The sequence below is a fragment of the Furipterus horrens genome, unplaced genomic scaffold, assembly GCF_987537825.1.
Source record: "Furipterus horrens unplaced genomic scaffold, mFurHor1.1.pri manual_scaffold_9, whole genome shotgun sequence".
Taxonomy (NCBI): Eukaryota; Metazoa; Chordata; class Mammalia; order Chiroptera; family Furipteridae; genus Furipterus; species Furipterus horrens.
In genome coordinates, this window is record NW_028327179.1 from 42,124,710 (window position 1) to 42,142,134 (window position 17,425).

A 17,425-nucleotide genomic window follows, 5' to 3' on the forward strand; every position below is an offset into this window, starting at 1 on the left:
TACTACGTTTGTATATTGAATAAGTATATAACATTTTGAGTTTTCATGAGCCATAAAAATAAATATGGTATAGATCTTATTCTGCTGCTGCTTACTTTTTGAAAACTCAACACCATGTTTTTATGGCCTAATCACTGCTGCTGTATATCTCTATTTCATGGTTTCTGCTACTGCACAGGCCATGGCATGTGCTTACTGCTCTTAATTGACCCATGCTCCTCAGAATGGTCCAAAAAGTACCCTTAATCCCACTGTCTTGTCTTTAACTATCATCTTTGCAAACAACCCCATATAGATCTGAGTACAAATTTCCGCAATATTAACTGTCAACACCTTTCGTTTCTATAATTATTGTTGGCTTACTTGCCAGAATTTCTGCATCCTTTTCACTCTCAAGCAGTTCATGTGGGCTCCCATTTCCCCAAGTCCTTACCAATATTTAGCACTTTCTAATTTTGGCTTTTCTTCTGTGTAAGGTAGTGTTGTCTTTAAATTTACATTTCTAAAATTGCTATTGCTAATTGAATATTTATTAAACATTTGGGATTATCTTTCTCCAAATTGTCTATTTATATACTTTCCCCATTTTTTTCTTATATTTCTCTTTTTGTTGACTTTCAAGAGTTCTTTGTATCTTCTGTATATTAATCTGTTCTTGGATATAAATATTAGAAGTTTATTCTTTGATCTACTTGGCATCTTTGAATATACCATTTTTTCATAGTATGGTTTTGAATTCTTATTTATAATAACTTTCTTCTCATTATCTTATGATAGAAATTTTCCACATTTGGGTCTTTAATATGAAGTATATATACAACTTTATTTGTTTTGTATATAGTGAAATAGGTTTCTTAAATGAACTATTAAGTAACTCACCCTGTCTATATTGGATAATTGTCTGTATCATATAGCAGGTTCATTTTGGAAAGTGTTTTTAATAAAAAGAAATTTTTATTTTTATGCTGTTAAACATGATATATTTTATGTAAGTAAACCAAAATTTTTTTGTATTGAACACCGGCCAGATAAACAAACAAACATATAAATGTTTGGCCTTTATTTCTTGACAAAAGCTGATTTTATTGTTAAAAATATTCTCAAGTAAACCCATTCTAGGCCTCTGTATGTCTTTTTCCTATGAAAAGTATGACACATAGAAGTCACTGCTTCTTCCTGACCAGCTACCACATGTGCAGGGTTCTTTGTTCAATTAGTTTTTTTTACCTGACATTATGAAACATATGGAATCAATCTTTATAGCTAAGAATATTAAAACCATTTTCAGTAAGAAATTCTGTATGTTTTTAGATTGCCTATAAGAATATTTGATAAAATGATGTATTATGTATCATCTTTTTGACCAAGGAAATCTGGTCTGCAGACGCAGAAATAGAACAGCTGGATGAAAACACTTCTGTAATCAAGATTTGATGTTGGAGGTACCCATGTTAACTAAAGTGGAAAGATTAAATTGTGGAAGGACTTCAAATACAAATTTCTAAGTCATTTATTATTTTTAGGTCTTCCTAGGCCATGGGAGATAAATTTAACTTTCAAGGTGATGTAACCTACATAGTGTAAAGCCATCCAGATCTGAGAGTTAAAACATCTTTTATTCTTGAATTTATAATTCGCCATAACCAGGGTGAGAGGCCTGAATTCTGAGACAGGCCCTATCTCTAACATGCAAATAAATGAGGTAGAACAATTCCCATTGTAGTTGTCATGCTTCCACATCTTCCACTAGTCTGGACTTTACATATACACACAATGCCATGTTTCCCAAATGGGTTTCTAATCATGACATACATGCCTTCTTTGTTTGCCAGGTTTTTTTTAAAATAACACTCCTAATCCAGAGATTAATGATTTGCATTTATTTCAGTTGTTGCTTTTTGCTTTATTTTAAAATGCTTTCATAAAGCTTGCTATATGCCAGAAACTAGGCTAGATGACTTATATTTTCTCGCGTGTTATTCCCTCTCACAGGAGATACAGTAGAGAGATAACGGGGGTCATACTCAGTGAGAATGTTGGCATGCACGTTCTTTTCAGGGGCAGGCGGTTTCCCGGAGATGCTTGTCCTATCCATCTGTGCTGCATACGCGGCCCTCTGACAGTACTTGCTAACTGCTCCTGAAATTGTGCCTATGCAAGTCATTGTTGTGTTTACATAGAAATGGTGAATAACTTGGCTATATCCTTATTGGTAAACCTCGTTTTCTTGCGTGCTTGTAGACTCTGAACAAATTAATAAGTTTTCACTTTCACTGTGTTCTGAGCACTCTACTCATTATGGAATATTCATAATAATTAAGAGCGAGACCTTTACTTTTATGAAACGTATAATGCAGGTCTGGCAAAAGTAGGTTTACAGCTGTATGTGAAACAGTTTATTCTTGTATTATTATTTATTAATTGTTGTATTATTTTCCACACAACCATAAACCTACTTTTGCCCCACCCTGTAATGAAAGAGATGAAACTTATACGGAAAAATTATTTGAAGAGGATTATAAATACCAGCTTGTGTGCTACAAATGTGAATGCTACTGAGTTACAAAAAGATACAAAACATCTTTATGGGCTTTATAGAAAGTATTCATTTAGGTCATGAATGTTTAAGCTCACTACTTGCCCTAAAATTAAATCATTGTTCTTGGGCAGATAGCATGACCTCTATTACAATATCTATTAAATGCTCACAAGAATCACACAAGAAATGCATCCTTTATACTTGTAACTTTTACTCAAATATAAAAACAAAATATATTTTCAAATATAAATGAATCTATACATCATTTAAATGTTTAATGTGATTTTTTCATTGAAATAAGGCATTTCTATGAATGTAATATGGGACACGGACTACCACATATGTGTGTGTGTGTGTATATGTATAAAACATCTGCCTATATCACTATGTGCCATGTGATGACTCAATTGCCTTAACACTCTATTCAAGTGACTTCAAAACTTTTTATGTATATAACTACATAAGGATTCTATTTGGTTTTCATTTGGCTGGATCTAGCATTAACATATTAAATCCACCTTTGTTCTTAGCAGATGGAAACTATCAAAGCTTTGAAAATGGCTCAGATATGTGATAAACAAATACTAACGATGAGGTTCTTCCACATGATCCCAAATGTAGTTTTTTTTTAAAATTATATTGATTATCATGGAAATAATCAAACTAATATAAGAAATCCTTATAGAAAACTCATTGATCTGAGAAGATACCTATTACATCAATTCCAGTTTAAAAAGCTCTGCCTTACTTGAGCTGTTGGGCACATAGACTTAGAAAAGCAGGGTCTGGTTAATTGAACAATTTTTACTTGCTCAGTCAAGTAACAGAGTCTAAATAACCACTCAACCAGGAGCATGACAACAGGAAGTCAACTTTGAAGGAGACTAAAATAGTACTCATGTGTTGAAATAAAGGGGAAAAACATCAGTAGAAGAAAATTAACTCAAGGGATGTTCTATATTTGTAAATAATGTTGCTTGTTCAGGTGTATTAAGGTTAACAGGTGAAATAATGATAATAAGAGAATGAAGACACTTTTACAGGGGTATGAGGGAGGCCTTTTAGAAGAGAGGACATTTCGGTCAGCCTTTCTGAATGAGAAGGAACCAGGAGCAGGGACAGAGGCGGATTGAGGTTGGCTGAAGCACCGGGTGCAGAAGAAAATATTGGGCCCCTTAAAAAAAAGAGAGAGACAGGAAAAATAAAAATATTTATTTATACGCACATAAAACTTTTTAAAACTGTAAATGAAACAAATACCTATCCACAAACTAATTTGTGGGACCCTTTAGAAGGCGGGGCCCAGGGTGCATGCCCTTTGTGCCCACCATTAAATCTGCCTCTGAGTAGGGAAGTTTCTTTAGGCAGAGACAAGAGCATAGGTCCTGAAACAGAATCCAGTGGGGCATGAAAGCAGGGGCAGAAAAAAGGAAGATTTGAGGGAGTCTTCCATGAGATAACATCAAAGAATCAGTCATGAAGTATAAGAGTCTAGCACTGGGGAAAAAACAGTGAAATGGAATGAATGTTTCTGATGCTCACTACTGAAGAAATGTTGATGGCAGTTTGGGGTGTTTTGGATATGAGGACAATGATAAGAGAGAAGTATATATGATCAACAGTTACAGATAGTGAGTAGAAGAATGATAATGTAATTGTCAGAATTAGGGAAGGAAATGGGGGAGAAGTTTGAGTGGAAAGAACTGAATTATAGGTAATGACGTATCATGCAAGTCTCCGTCAGTGCTTTGTAATTTATAGAGAACAGAAAACAGTGGGTTATCTGTGTGTAAGAGGCACCATCTTGGAGAAGCTGATTGAAATGGGGAAATAGAAGAGTTACCAATGGATGCAAATTAAATATGAGACCTGAGGACAGAGGATTGTGCCTTAGAGGAAATAAGAAATCTACAGAAGACACCAGGAAAAGACCCAGGACAGTGTAATGGCTTATACGCCCCACCACCACCACCACCACCACATACACACATGTAGGTTGGTCCATCTATGTCAAATGCCACCCCAAGTTTTAAAACAATGGAGGCTGTCCAGAGTCAGTATCACATGAGGTAGACTGCATGTCATGTAGTCACAGGCAGACTGCAATAGGTGGTGAATTTACAGAGAAAGCTAATGGTGAAGAGAAAAGTGGCAAGAGGCCTACTTCAAATGGTCAGGGCAACACAAAGTCCTTTAAGAGTTATTTATTGTCTGTGGCAGGTGCTAAGGATACATTCTCAGCAAAACCTATCAATAAATAGATTGTTTCCATATAGTGAAGATGGTTTTGGTTTGAGGGCTCTTTCTGGTTTCTCACTGGAGAACTTCTTGAGTTCATGGCTATAGCATTCTGTCTGCCAGGGCATGGCCCTTCCAAATCAAGGAAAGCACCTGTGAGGGACATGTGGAGCCCCTTTTATTATCCAACTGTGTCATTCTGAAGCTTCTGAATAATTTATTTACCTTACATAGCTGAAAAAAAAATTCCTCATGGAGCTTTCTATTTGAGGTACAATCTTTTACTAAACCATTAATACCGTTTTGCCACATAATCACCAATTATATAAATGACCGCACATGAGTCATCGCATTGCAACTTTGGACGTGCCCAAACTGCCCAAGGCTTGGAAGAGCTGAGCCCAGTGGGCCATGCCAGCATCTACCCTGGTACAAAAACATGCTTGTTGAAATGGCCTCACTGCCAACATGGATGTGCTTGTTGCTGCTACACCCTTTCTACATTAGCAAAGGCGATTATTGCTTTTGTTTTGTATTCTTGAAGGGGAGGTCAGCCAGTATAATGTAAGTCACCTTTACATTGGGCCACATGAAAATGCATATTAGTTTGTTTTTTGGTCAAGGAATGTATATAAGGAAATAGATAAGTATTGATAGCACTGTGCAAAATATTCTCACCTGTGTTATTTAAACTTCACATAATTCTTCAAGTCACATTAGCATCATTTTCTTCATGTTTACAAATAAAATTAAGGCAGAAACTATACATAAATGCCCAAAATCACACAATGAGTAGACAATGGTGCCAGTATTCAAATCTAGTTTCGTCTAATGTCAAATCATATACTTACTAGTACAACTATTGGTGATAAAATGTGAGCTATTAATTGAAAGCCTACTGTGGTCTTCTTACTTTAAATTGTAATTATTTATTTATGGAACAATAACACAATGTAGTATACTACAAACATAAAAAGAGGTATTTGAGCAGTGAAGGTTTATGAAAACTTAATATTTATGAGACTGAGATCTTTCAGAGCAGAATCTGGATATTGGTATTCTACTTGTTATTTTTAACCTTTGTTAAATGGACAACCTTGTAGAAATGTAAAAAATGCTCACTGAATTGACAGATAGAATTTTTTTTTGGAAGGAGAGAGGGTGGAGGTAGCTCAGCTCTTTAAACACAGATCCTTGTAGAAACATCGGTCATTATGATCTGGAAGGCATAGGAACCTCTGAACTAATACTTTGAGAAATGGAATTTGTTCTGTCCATTTAAAAAAGAAATTAAATAAATTTTACAAATTGTTGTTTCACTGTAACTTTGAGCGCTATATACAACTGGATGTTTTTCTTCTCTAATGATTAATTGAAGTCAACTAGACAGAAAGCTCCCTCACTTTGCTCTTAAAAAATATTGATGTAAAATGACCTCAGAGTCATTGATATGAAGTGACCGCAAATGTAATAAAGTTTAAGGCAGAGAGAGAGCTGATTTAATCGCTTAGCCCCCTCCTATCTCATATATACAGTCTTCTGGATAATAGTCCAGTGCCATTCTTTTTTGTTTGTTTGTTTTTATTGCAGGTGAAGACAGATGACAGAGTGGTTAAAATGGACCTCGGTTTACTCTTCCTACGGATACGCAAAATGGATGCTGGTACCTATTTTTGCCAGACAGTAGAGCATAGTTTTGTCCATACCGTCCGTAAAATCACCCTGGAGGTAGTGGAAGAAGAGAGAGTGGAGGAGATGTTTAACAAAGACTATGAAGAGGGCAGGCCTCACAAGATGCCTTGTCCTGCTCAGAGCAGTATCCCGCAGGGAACAAAACCCTGGTACAAGGAATTCTTGCAGCTGATTGGTTATAGCAACTTCCAGAGAGTGGAAGAATACTGTGAAAAGGTATGGTGCACAGATAAGAGGAGGAAAAAGCATAAAATGTCACCTTCCAAGTGGAAGTATGCCAACCCACAGGAAAAGAAGCTCCGTCCCAAAGCAGAGCACTATCGCCTGCCCAGGCACACGCTGGACTCCTGATGGGGCAAGACCATCAATGGGCTTCTGAAGAATTTCTATTTGGAACCTGAAAAGAAAAGAAAAAAAGAATGAGAAATCATCCAACTTCTTTGCATTAAAGAGATTTCCATAATACAGAAATGACTGTGAAGGTATTATGATAAATTATTCTATGCGCTTATTTTACTGGTTAAACATCACATAAAATTAACTAATTTTTTTTAGCTAAGTGTTTGGTTCAATGGTTTCACATTATATTTATGAAAAAGTGACCATAGCTGTAGTTTTGAGTACTTGACTGCTTTTCCATGGCAAGTATTACTTTACCCTTGCAAGACTTAAGGTAATGGGAATATTGGTGAAAATTTAGAGGTTTTAATACTGATGTAAAAAATTAAAAATAAATGTTTTAATCTTTTTAAATCTTGCCTTTCCACCACCATGTAAAATATACATAACATCAGGTACTTTAATATTCTCATGTGAACTGTCTGTACTTTTTAAGAATTATTGTATTAATGTTGTCAGAGCCCTGAGTTTGATGAAGCAGGTGTGTAGTAATTATTATAAACCATGAAAAAAAAACTGTAGTCGCCTTGAAATTTGTGCCCTTCATAAAACATTCATTAAACCACATTTGCAGTAGTCATGTTTCATGATGAAAACACTTCCTTTCAATTTCACTCTAGAATGAAGTGAAGGTAACTTCTCAGAAAGATCTCAAAGAATGTCAACAGATGGAGTTACAGTTAGAACTCTAATTGAAAAAATTCTGCTGCCCTCTTGTGGTAGAAAAGTATATATATAAATATATATATATATTTAACTACAGTTTGTCTAATAAAGATTTGAAAGCAGTGTCTCAGTAAGTACATTTAAGCCATTTTCAGAAAAATCTAACTGAAATAAAAATTTGCTAATGCTTATGTCATGCTTTAAGATATTTATGAATAACTTATTACCTCATAAGCCAAAATGATATTACAGCACTGAAGTTCTATAAAAACTTAAATTTTATGCCTTCTAAATAATCTTCCCTGAAATATAAAATACATTCCTGAAACATAATGTTTTATTTCTGAAATAAATATTACAGCATTTTGCTCTCAGATATCAAATTTTCTCTATTTTATATTAAAAAGTGGGAAATTATTTCATGAGATCATTTTAACTACCAGAATGTTCAGAGCTTATTTTAATTTTCTCTTATAAACAGTATCAAGAAATTTTATTTTTGAAAATGTTTATCTCCTAAAGTCTTTTATCCTATTTTATTTAGCAATTACCTTTTTAAAATATAATTTTTGACATTTTTCATTTAAAAATTAAAAGCAAGTGAATTATGCCTAAAAACAAGTATGAATATTTAAAGTTAATGCTAAATAATATCACTTTTGTTTTTACAATCAGCTTAGAACCTATAGAAACAAGAAAGTTAAAGTACTGATAACTTGTAATGGCTTTTCAATTTATTCTAAAATAAACAAATACATAAATGTTTTAAGAAAGCTTAAAAAGTTCATTCAGTAAGCTGCCCAAGTTTAAAGGATACAAATATATTGAAAATTAACATTCTCTAAAAAACCCAGTTGCTATTTACATAAGAATCCACTGGAGGTCATCGCTGCCCACTGATATTAACTAAAAACAGAATGTATTGAAAGTCATAGATTTTAAAAAAGAACTGCATTTCAGTAAAAGCTACCTAATGTAGACAAACAGAACCATAACCACAGATTGCAGGACCTTTAGCAAAATTTAAGTCAGAAACACTCAAACTGAACAGATAAATCAATAAAACACAATTTATTGAAAATATTCTTTCATTACCACAAGAGAAAGAAAAGCAGAATTTTCTCCTGTATTTGAGTTTTTTTAAAAAAAGTAAGGCAGATATAGCATGAGTAGTTAACATTTTAATCTCAACACATACAAGCAGTAGTTAACATTTTAATCTCAACACATATGAGCAGTTAATAATAATGACAACAATAATGTCACTTGTCAACTGAAATATCTGGTAACTGAAATAATAAAACTGAGGAAAATAATTTTTCTATGGCAGGGCTTAAGAATCGAATGAGCCAACACTCTGTTTGACTAGAATGAATTAATCAGAAAAAGAAATATTTTAAGTAACATGCTCAACTTGATTCAAGAAAAATAAATAATTCCCAAACCCTTGAAGACTGAAGTCCACAATTTAGTATGCTCTTAAAATTTTTTTCCTGTTCTCTCCTTACCCACCCCCACTCTCTTTTCACCCCCATACATGCAGGTGTGTGGTGTACCCCCACACACACACACACATCCTGGCATACTTAAAAAAAAATTAATTGCCCTCTCTAAAGAAAAAACCAACAACCTTTGTTGCTCTATCCTTGAGAATCTGAGCTGTACAACCAAAATATATTTCTAGTCTTTTTTTTTTTCTTTGTGAAGTTAAAATTCAGATTCAGATTTTCAGCTGAGAAATGCCCACTTGGGAAGAGCACATGCTTAATCACCTGCAACTCTTGGAAAAATTAAGATTTTGCCCAGAACCCACCACATTTTCCCCAGACAAACTTGGTGCAGGAGAGAAACGCCCTCTAGGGAGACAGAGCTGAGAAAAATCATAACCACCAGCATTACTTCCAAAGGGGCACCTCCATGCAGGGCCAGTCTCCTGCTTTTTCAGACCTGTCCTACACTATTCTCTGTTAAGAGGGGGGACCTGTGGATGGAATGAGCATTAGCATCACACGTACACTTCCTCTTTCAGTTCTACACCACCTGCTGAGCTAGCAATGCAAGTCTGTTAGCAAGGAGGATTACAACTTGAAGGTATTTTCCATCATGATTTAGGATGACTCTTCCACGCCTAACATACTACATTACTCATTTTACTTTTGATGTTTATTACTGAATATTTCAGCACAAAGCTATCAATTTGGGAAAACAGGGATTAAAAATAGAAATAAACACTAATAAGGGCTCTAGAAAAAAAGGGAATGGAAAGCCTTTGCCTATTTAGTAAGTGGCAATTTCACATATATTTTAGAGTTTTTCCCTTCCGAAAAGTAGTTAAGTACTTAACAATGTTTTTATTGTGTTTAATATTTGCTATAAGATGTAGGGTTTTGTAAATCTTAATAGTGATGATGAACATTTGTAAAATTTGTAAAATACAATAAATCATTTTGAGTACTGGTGTTAAGCATGAAACAAACACAGCAGTTGTCCTTAAAAATGAATCGTCTTTAGCCTGATAGAGGAAGAAAATTACTTAGCATTGTGTGGGTATCTGAGATCCCAAAGGAAACTGCTGCAGTTAAGAGATAGCAGGAAGTCGATGTTCTTTTTCTTACAGAGGAATAGCACATCAAGCTCCTCTTTCTAAAGCAGTGCTTGCTCATTTTTAAGGATAACACTGTTGCATTTAAATCGGATACAAATACTAGATTTCCACAAACACTCTTGATTGTAATCTGTTATTTAAGCGGGCATGTTTATTTTATTTTTCTGGGAAGATAGCATATATTTTGGCTTTCGTTATAAATGGAATGTGTTGTGTTTGTTACAAGCTAGAGTACTATATTGGGGTATTCTTGTCTGTATGGCTTCCTTTTATGTACTTGCCTGTGTCCATAACAGCATGTGCCAGGTTATTTCTTTTCACTGTTTATAAGCCATGAGACATTCTGGTGGCAAGAGGGAAAGGCCATTGACAATGTGTCTCATTGACTCTCACATGGATCTGCCACTGTGCACTGCACAATTTTTCTGTACCATTATGTACAATTTCTATTTAATCCAACTTAAATGATAAATAAATATTTGCTAAACCCTTATGTGCTTTCTGAGTAGTGTTTTCTAAGTTTTTTCCAGTTGGATTCGAGTTTCATAACATGTCAAGCCAAATGTAAACATAGAATTTTAGTGTAGCACTATTTATTTTTAAGAAGTTAGGAAACAATTCAGTTCTCTTTCCTTGGAAATTCATAAGTCAACTTTTTTAAAATAATTATTTATTTGTTTTTTTATTTTATTTTTAGAGGGGAAAGGAGAAAGAGAGGGAGAGAAACATCACTGTGTGGTTGCCTCTCACTTGCACCCCGAACTGGGGACCTGACGTGCAACCCAGTAATGTGCCCTGACTGAGAATTGAACCAGCAACACTTGGTTTGCAGGCCGATGCTGAATCCACTGAGCCATAGCAGCCAGGGCTTTCATAAGTTAACTTTCTTAAGGAGGAAAAAGTCTATCTCACGACCTTGCAGCAGTTGGGTTTATTTATGCCACAGTACATTTCTGGGACCAGCAGCCAGAAATTCCTTTCTAAATGGTATTATCCAGGTAAGAGATAGTGAAAATGAAATGAGTGCTTTTAGAATGGTGACGAGCAAGATGGCTATGATTTGGCAAGTCTCAACTTCTCTCTTGAGTTGTCTTAATTCTCGTTTTCTCTGGTATTTTTATAAGACCTTGGAGAGGTCATTTAAATGAGATTGAGGGTTAAATGAATCTCATTTGGGGGAGTTTTATCTCAAGCATTGTGGAAGTAGACATTTACTGACAATGCTTTGAAGAAAGACATGGCAGAATACGACATGTCTCAGGTGGATTCTCTGCTTAGGATCTCAAAAGACCAACATCAACCATCAGCTGCCTGGGATGTGGGGAAGAATCAACTGACGTAATTGGGAGAATTCTGTTTTTGTGGTTCTGGAACTGAGATCCCTGCCTTTATCCATATTCAGTGCCAGCAATGGACTATTGCATCCTTCTCAGGCTCGGAATCTCTTTGACTTTCTCTTATGCTACAATTCTCTTCCTCCAGCTGGAGAAATGTCTCCACTTTTAATGTTTGTGTGACTAGATTGGGCCCATTCAGATAATCCAATCTCCCTGTTTTAAACTTTGTATCTTTAATTACAGTCACAATGTTGAGTACGTCTACAGCTGCATCCTACAAGTACAGATGATCTTGAGCTTTATGTAGATGTTTGGATGGTCTGACTGCCTTCACTAGGGCAGACAAAGTATTTGCCTTCAAATGCAAGTCTCCATTTGGCTTGCTTCTATTTCCTACTGTTTTCAATATGACAAGGTTTTGGATTACTTGACACCTAGACATAATCCTTCCCAAGTTTTAAAAGAAAGGTAAATGAGAACTTAGAGATAAATAAGATTAAAGGAAACATCAATAGCAAAAGTACAAAGGGCAAAATGAACTCAAGAAACTGCAAGTTGCCCATTGTGACCATTGTAGCTAGAATGGTTCATGGAGAGTTTATTTAGCAAGGCAGGTTCGGATGCCATAGAAACCAAAGTGTAGCTTCTGGCTAGGGAAGGAGCTTGTTCAAGAAATCTCTGATTATCCCTCATTTTTACTCTTTTTCTTCCTTGGAATAATTGAATCCTTTCAGTTACAAATGGACATACACCAATCTAGACTCCTTTGCAGTTACGTAGAGACACATGGCCACTCTCAAGCCAGATGAATTATATCTGCGATTGGTGAGCAAAACCCCTAACCAAGCAAGTGGGTGCTTTGTTATTGTTGTTTTGTTTGTTTGTTTGTTTCTGTCCTTTCTCTTTCCTTTCTGTACTCGCAGTAAATAGTAGGCCCTGGGTCTGCTGCCTTGGACTCCAAGTTAGAATCGATGTCAAGAACAGTAAGGGCACCCTGTAAGTCCTGAATATCTGAGCTTTTATGTAAGAAAACAGTAAACTTTCATCATAGCCTCTGTTTGGGGGTTGCATTTTTACACCAAGTTATGTTTTTATTAATGAAGAGCTTTTGAAGACTTAGGAGTAATTTGTGAATGAAAAGCTCAAGGCTGCTCTGCCAAAAATAAATAACACCCATCGAAGGAAGGCTATCGTGAAACATGTTCAAGCCCTAACTAGCACTGATGCTGGGATGAGCCTCACAGTTTCTCTGGTCCAGTGCTTTTTCTGGCCAATATTATAACATAAATGCATGAAAAGACATCTCTTACTCTTTCTCTCTGAGCTGGAGAGATGGTATCTTTTAGAAAACTAATGGGCTTTGGAACAGTAGTATTGCCTTCTAGTATCAGTAGGGCAACCATGTTTTGATGTGATATTCAACCAGGCACAAAACACCTCTTATATTCCTACCACAGTAACTTAGCTCTTCTGCTAGGGACTTTTAGTTAAAACATTGCTAATGTTCACATGACCCCTAGAAGAGAGAAAAGGCCAGAGTCTTCTAATATATCACCTATTTGCCCAGGTAAATTGTTTCATTGTGAGAAAATGTCAGAAGAGGAGATACAAAGTAATTCAGTTTTCCTTGGAGCTTTGGTTGATGGGCCTTCTCCCCTCCAAAGGAGGTTCTGTGAAGAGTGCTCTCAGAAGTTCCTTGTCAACAGCTAGCACTTACAATGGCCAAGGCCCAAGATAAACATGACATCTTCTACTGTTCCCTGCACTTTACAAATGGGGACACTGGCTTACCAAGGTGGATGGACTTTCTCAAAGTCACCATAAGTGGTAGAGCTGGTGTTCAAACCCAGTGAGGCTGGCTTTATAGTTTTTGGTTTAACCTACTCGCTATATTACTTCAACATTTCATGGCTCACATGAGGAGCTGAGTACATTTATCCGCACCTCTCAGTGTGGCATGGAATCAGCCTTAGAACCATTGAGCATAAGTTCCTCATCTGGAAGCAGTTGGTGTGATATGGCAGAACAATAATGTTGTTTTAGTCAGAGTGCTACTATTCCTGACTGTGGAAAGAGGCCCTAATGAGAAGAAAGTACATGCACAGTAAAATCAAAGTTTGATACATAAAAGTGATGTGCGGTTTCTAAAAACATCTGAGCCTGAACTCTCATTTCATTACTCAGTTATAAACCAAGTTAGTTTCTTAACAAAAAATTAATGCAAATCCAGGTTTAGGATCATTTTCCTTTCCTTTGAAAGTTTCTCTTAAAGTTTTGAAATAGATATTTAGCACTTTCCTTCTAAATATATTATACCACTTGTTTTTTTCACTTAGATCATTTGAATTTGATATGTAAAGAAAACCTGAAATGACCCGAGTGCAGGAACCAGAGCAGCTCGCCATCCCCTGTGATTTAATCAGTGGGTCTGGCTGTGAATTTTTCGAGTGAGTAGGCTCTGTAATGAGCTGCTTATTTTCCGAGTTATCATAATAGAAAGGGCATGAACCAGAAACTGGTTCCAGCGGAGTGCGTGTGACTGTCAGATACGAGGAGGAGCTGCTCTGAGTGCTCGCCTGTGACTCAGCTCTGTGAGATTCACCAGCATGCTTCTCCTAGATAAAGGCTGAATGGCGGAATGAGAAACCTGTTCAAGTCTCTCACTGGAGAAGAAGGATTCTGAATACTGAGCCCTCTCCTAAAACTGAAAGAATGCTGATGGCTGATCTAAATAAGAATGGGGTGAAGTCCTTGATTTTTGATGGTGCTGAGATTAGCACAATTTACGGTGCTGTAGATTTCTAGGAGATTAACAAGCTTCTTTGACTTCACATGTGACACTTAGACCAATGTGATTTTTAAATCCACTGAGCTGTAGGAATTGGGGCATGCTTTCTTCATGAGACTAACCATGGTGCGCCTCATAATATGGTTCCTTTACACATATGTCAGTAATTTTACAATTTCTATGGAATTCAGTTTCTCAGATTCCCAGTAAAATTTATATTTGTTTGTTCCTGAGATTAGTGTTTTGTAGATGTATGTAAATAGACTTATTAAATAATAAGGGGGAATGATTCCTCTCTTTCTTTTAGGTAGTCTGAAGAATTTTTTTCCTTTATTTACCCAGTGTTCCTCTTTTGCTCCCTGGCCACAGACTACTTAGTAAATGAATGAAATTGTTTATATTTGATCATTTGTGACCTACAGAAGCAACATTATGTTTCAAGTTAAAGTTTCCACAAGTCATAAACTATTAAATAATAACTACATTAATAAAATTAACAATGTGAACTGTATATTATATTTAAAATGCCATATTTGGATATCTGTGATATGAGCTTTGAGCATATCTTGGATGTCCTCAATATTTTAGAGTCCAAACAGATAAACTCCTTTCCCATAAGAAGTCTTTTTATGTCTTGGTTTATGTTTCACAATATAAACAGGTACTAGTTGTACCAAGACTTATTTATATATTTTTCTGGTAAACTTATAAAACATAGATCTAGTCTACATGCAAGTTATGATGGCAAAAATTATTTTACTATTGGTTAGTAGATTTCATAAATATTAAAACTGTAATTCTTATTGCATTATAAAATATAAAATATTTATCCATGCACTTAACAGTCATTTCTTAAATGCCCAGCATGGAGGAGGGGCACTGACTCTGGGAATACAGTCATGAAAGAGATGATCTATTATATTTTCTCAAGGAATTACAAAAAGAAGAACAATGTCACTTATATTCTTACATTATATAATGAATCATCCTCTAGTTATTTACATTCTGCTGGGTGAAAAAAAGTTATTTCCTCTGTTATTATAATTTGTCATCTAAATAACTGACATAATGTGTGCATGTTATTCTAAGGCTTAAGTGACATAAATATGTCTAAATATTTCATTTCTAACTCTGTGTCTAGTGAAGGAAATGCTTTAGGAAACACATACTGCTTTCACTTGAGGTGGCCTTTAAGAGATCAAACATACAAGGCAAATAGTTCACAGAGAAATGCTAATTAGTGCTAACTCACTCTTATTGCCTTCTGTTCCAAGCTATTTAAAACAGCTATCAAGTAACTCTGTGAACATGCCCACTTACAGGTAATGGAGGTGGCAGGCTCTCTACTGCTCCCAAAGCCTGCGTGAAGCCTGATACACTTGCATGGGTAGCAAGTGAGCCTTTTACTAGGCAGATGGGAGTCTGTTACAGTTCTGTACTAGTGGGGTAGGCTCATCTAAAATAACTCCCGATGATACTTGCCTTCTGGTATTTACAACGTAGTGAAATCCTCTCCTTTAGTAACTTGCTTTTAAAGAATAGAATACAGCAAAAGTGACATCACTTCCAAGATTAGGTTATAAAAATACCGGTACTCCCTTTGGATCTCACTGGCATATGCAGATGAATCCAGCTCCCTTCTGTAAGCTACCCTTTGGGAGAGGCCTGAACAGGGCAGCCTCGAGCAAACAGCACACCATGCCATGGGGGACTGAATCCTGCCAATAGCCATGTGCACGAGATTCAGGAGCAGATTCTGTCCCTGCTGGACCTTGAGATGATCGTGGCCTTGGATAACACTGTGACTGCAGCGCGTGAGAGACCCTAAGTCAGAGCAACCAGCAAAGCAGCACTGGAAACCTCACCCAGGGAAACTGAGACAATGACCATGGCATAAACTACCACATTTCGGGGTGATTTCTTACATAGCAACAGATAACTAATACACACTTTTATCTCCTAAGGTTAAAAGTAAAGATTTTAGCTCTGAAATAAGGTGGTGGAGAGAAGTGGGAAAGATAAAGTAGGATGGCTGAATCATGGGAGGGCAGATTAGACTCATGATCATAGGCATCTTTTTCCTCAGCCAAAATATTGAGAATCAAGTGAAATAAATGACAACAGCCAAAGGAAATAGAGCTTTATAGCAATTCAATCAGAAAAAAACTCCAGAGACAAAGTTAATTGGTGGGGAATCCTTTTCATTGTTGTATCAACACAAGATGTATGAACACGACCAATTCCAATGGCCATTATAATTAGTTTTAAGATATTCAACGACTCTTCAAAATATAAACATAACACACAGCTACATACAATATGCAGGCATTCCTCAAAGCTATTGCAGGTTTGCTTCTGGACTACAGCAATAAAGCAAGTAATCTTTTTGCTGGCAGAGGGTTTCATTTTCAATTTGTAAATAACCCAACACCTGCGAAGTGCAATAAAGTGAAGTTCAGTAAAACAAGGTATGTCTGTTTTATCTTGGTTACTCACTAGGTAGGTGAACTTTGGAAAATTGCTTGGCTGCCCTACCCTCTCTTTCTGTACGTCTACAAGAAAGATTGTACTACCCATCTCCTAGGATTGTTGGACAGGAGAAAATGTATGCAAATTACCCAGTGTAGTACCTGGATCCTACCTCTTTGATTTAATTTTCCTTTTTTAAAAGAATCATATACAGTTGTGTGAGAGTCTCATTCAGTAGTTATGGCTACTCCGTATTTGAATAATGAATGCCCAGGTGCTCACAGGAATCTTAGAGGCTGTGAGGGATGCTGTCTGAGCACTAAGGCTTCACCATAATGGGTGCTGGGGTGAGAGATTTGCTAATCACAGTCAGAACATGCCTAATTTGCTTCCAAGTGTGGAATTTGGAGTTCACATTCCAGAAATGAAATTCATTTTAACACCCACTCTTCACCACATATATAAATCTAAGTCTGTGGCATGCTATCCTAGTTGAATTCTGCTTTGTTGGGGCTGCTTGAAACAGGATTGTCATTTTCCAAATAACCTTGGAGGTTTCTTCCTCTTTCCTTCTTCCTTCCTTTCTTCCTTCTTTCCTTCCTTCTTTTCTATTTCTTTCTTTCTTCTGTCTTTCCTTCCTTCCTCACTCCCTCCCTTCATCTCTTCCTCCCTCCCTCTCCTTCCTGCCTTCC

General features: G+C 36.2%; 1 protein-coding gene across 1 annotated transcript in view; it reads left to right on the forward strand.

Moving 5' to 3' along the window:
• SEMA3E (semaphorin 3E) overlaps positions 1 to 7,428 on the forward strand; it is a 260,410-nt gene extending 252,982 nt beyond the window's left edge. The window contains exon 17 of the mRNA XM_090287281.1: positions 6,368 to 7,428. Coding sequence (XP_090143407.1) covers positions 6,368 to 6,820 — 453 coding nt within the window. The 3' untranslated portion in view covers positions 6,821 to 7,428. The remainder of the gene's footprint in view (positions 1 to 6,367) is intronic.
• The last annotated feature ends 9,997 nt before the right edge of the window (positions 7,429 to 17,425 follow it).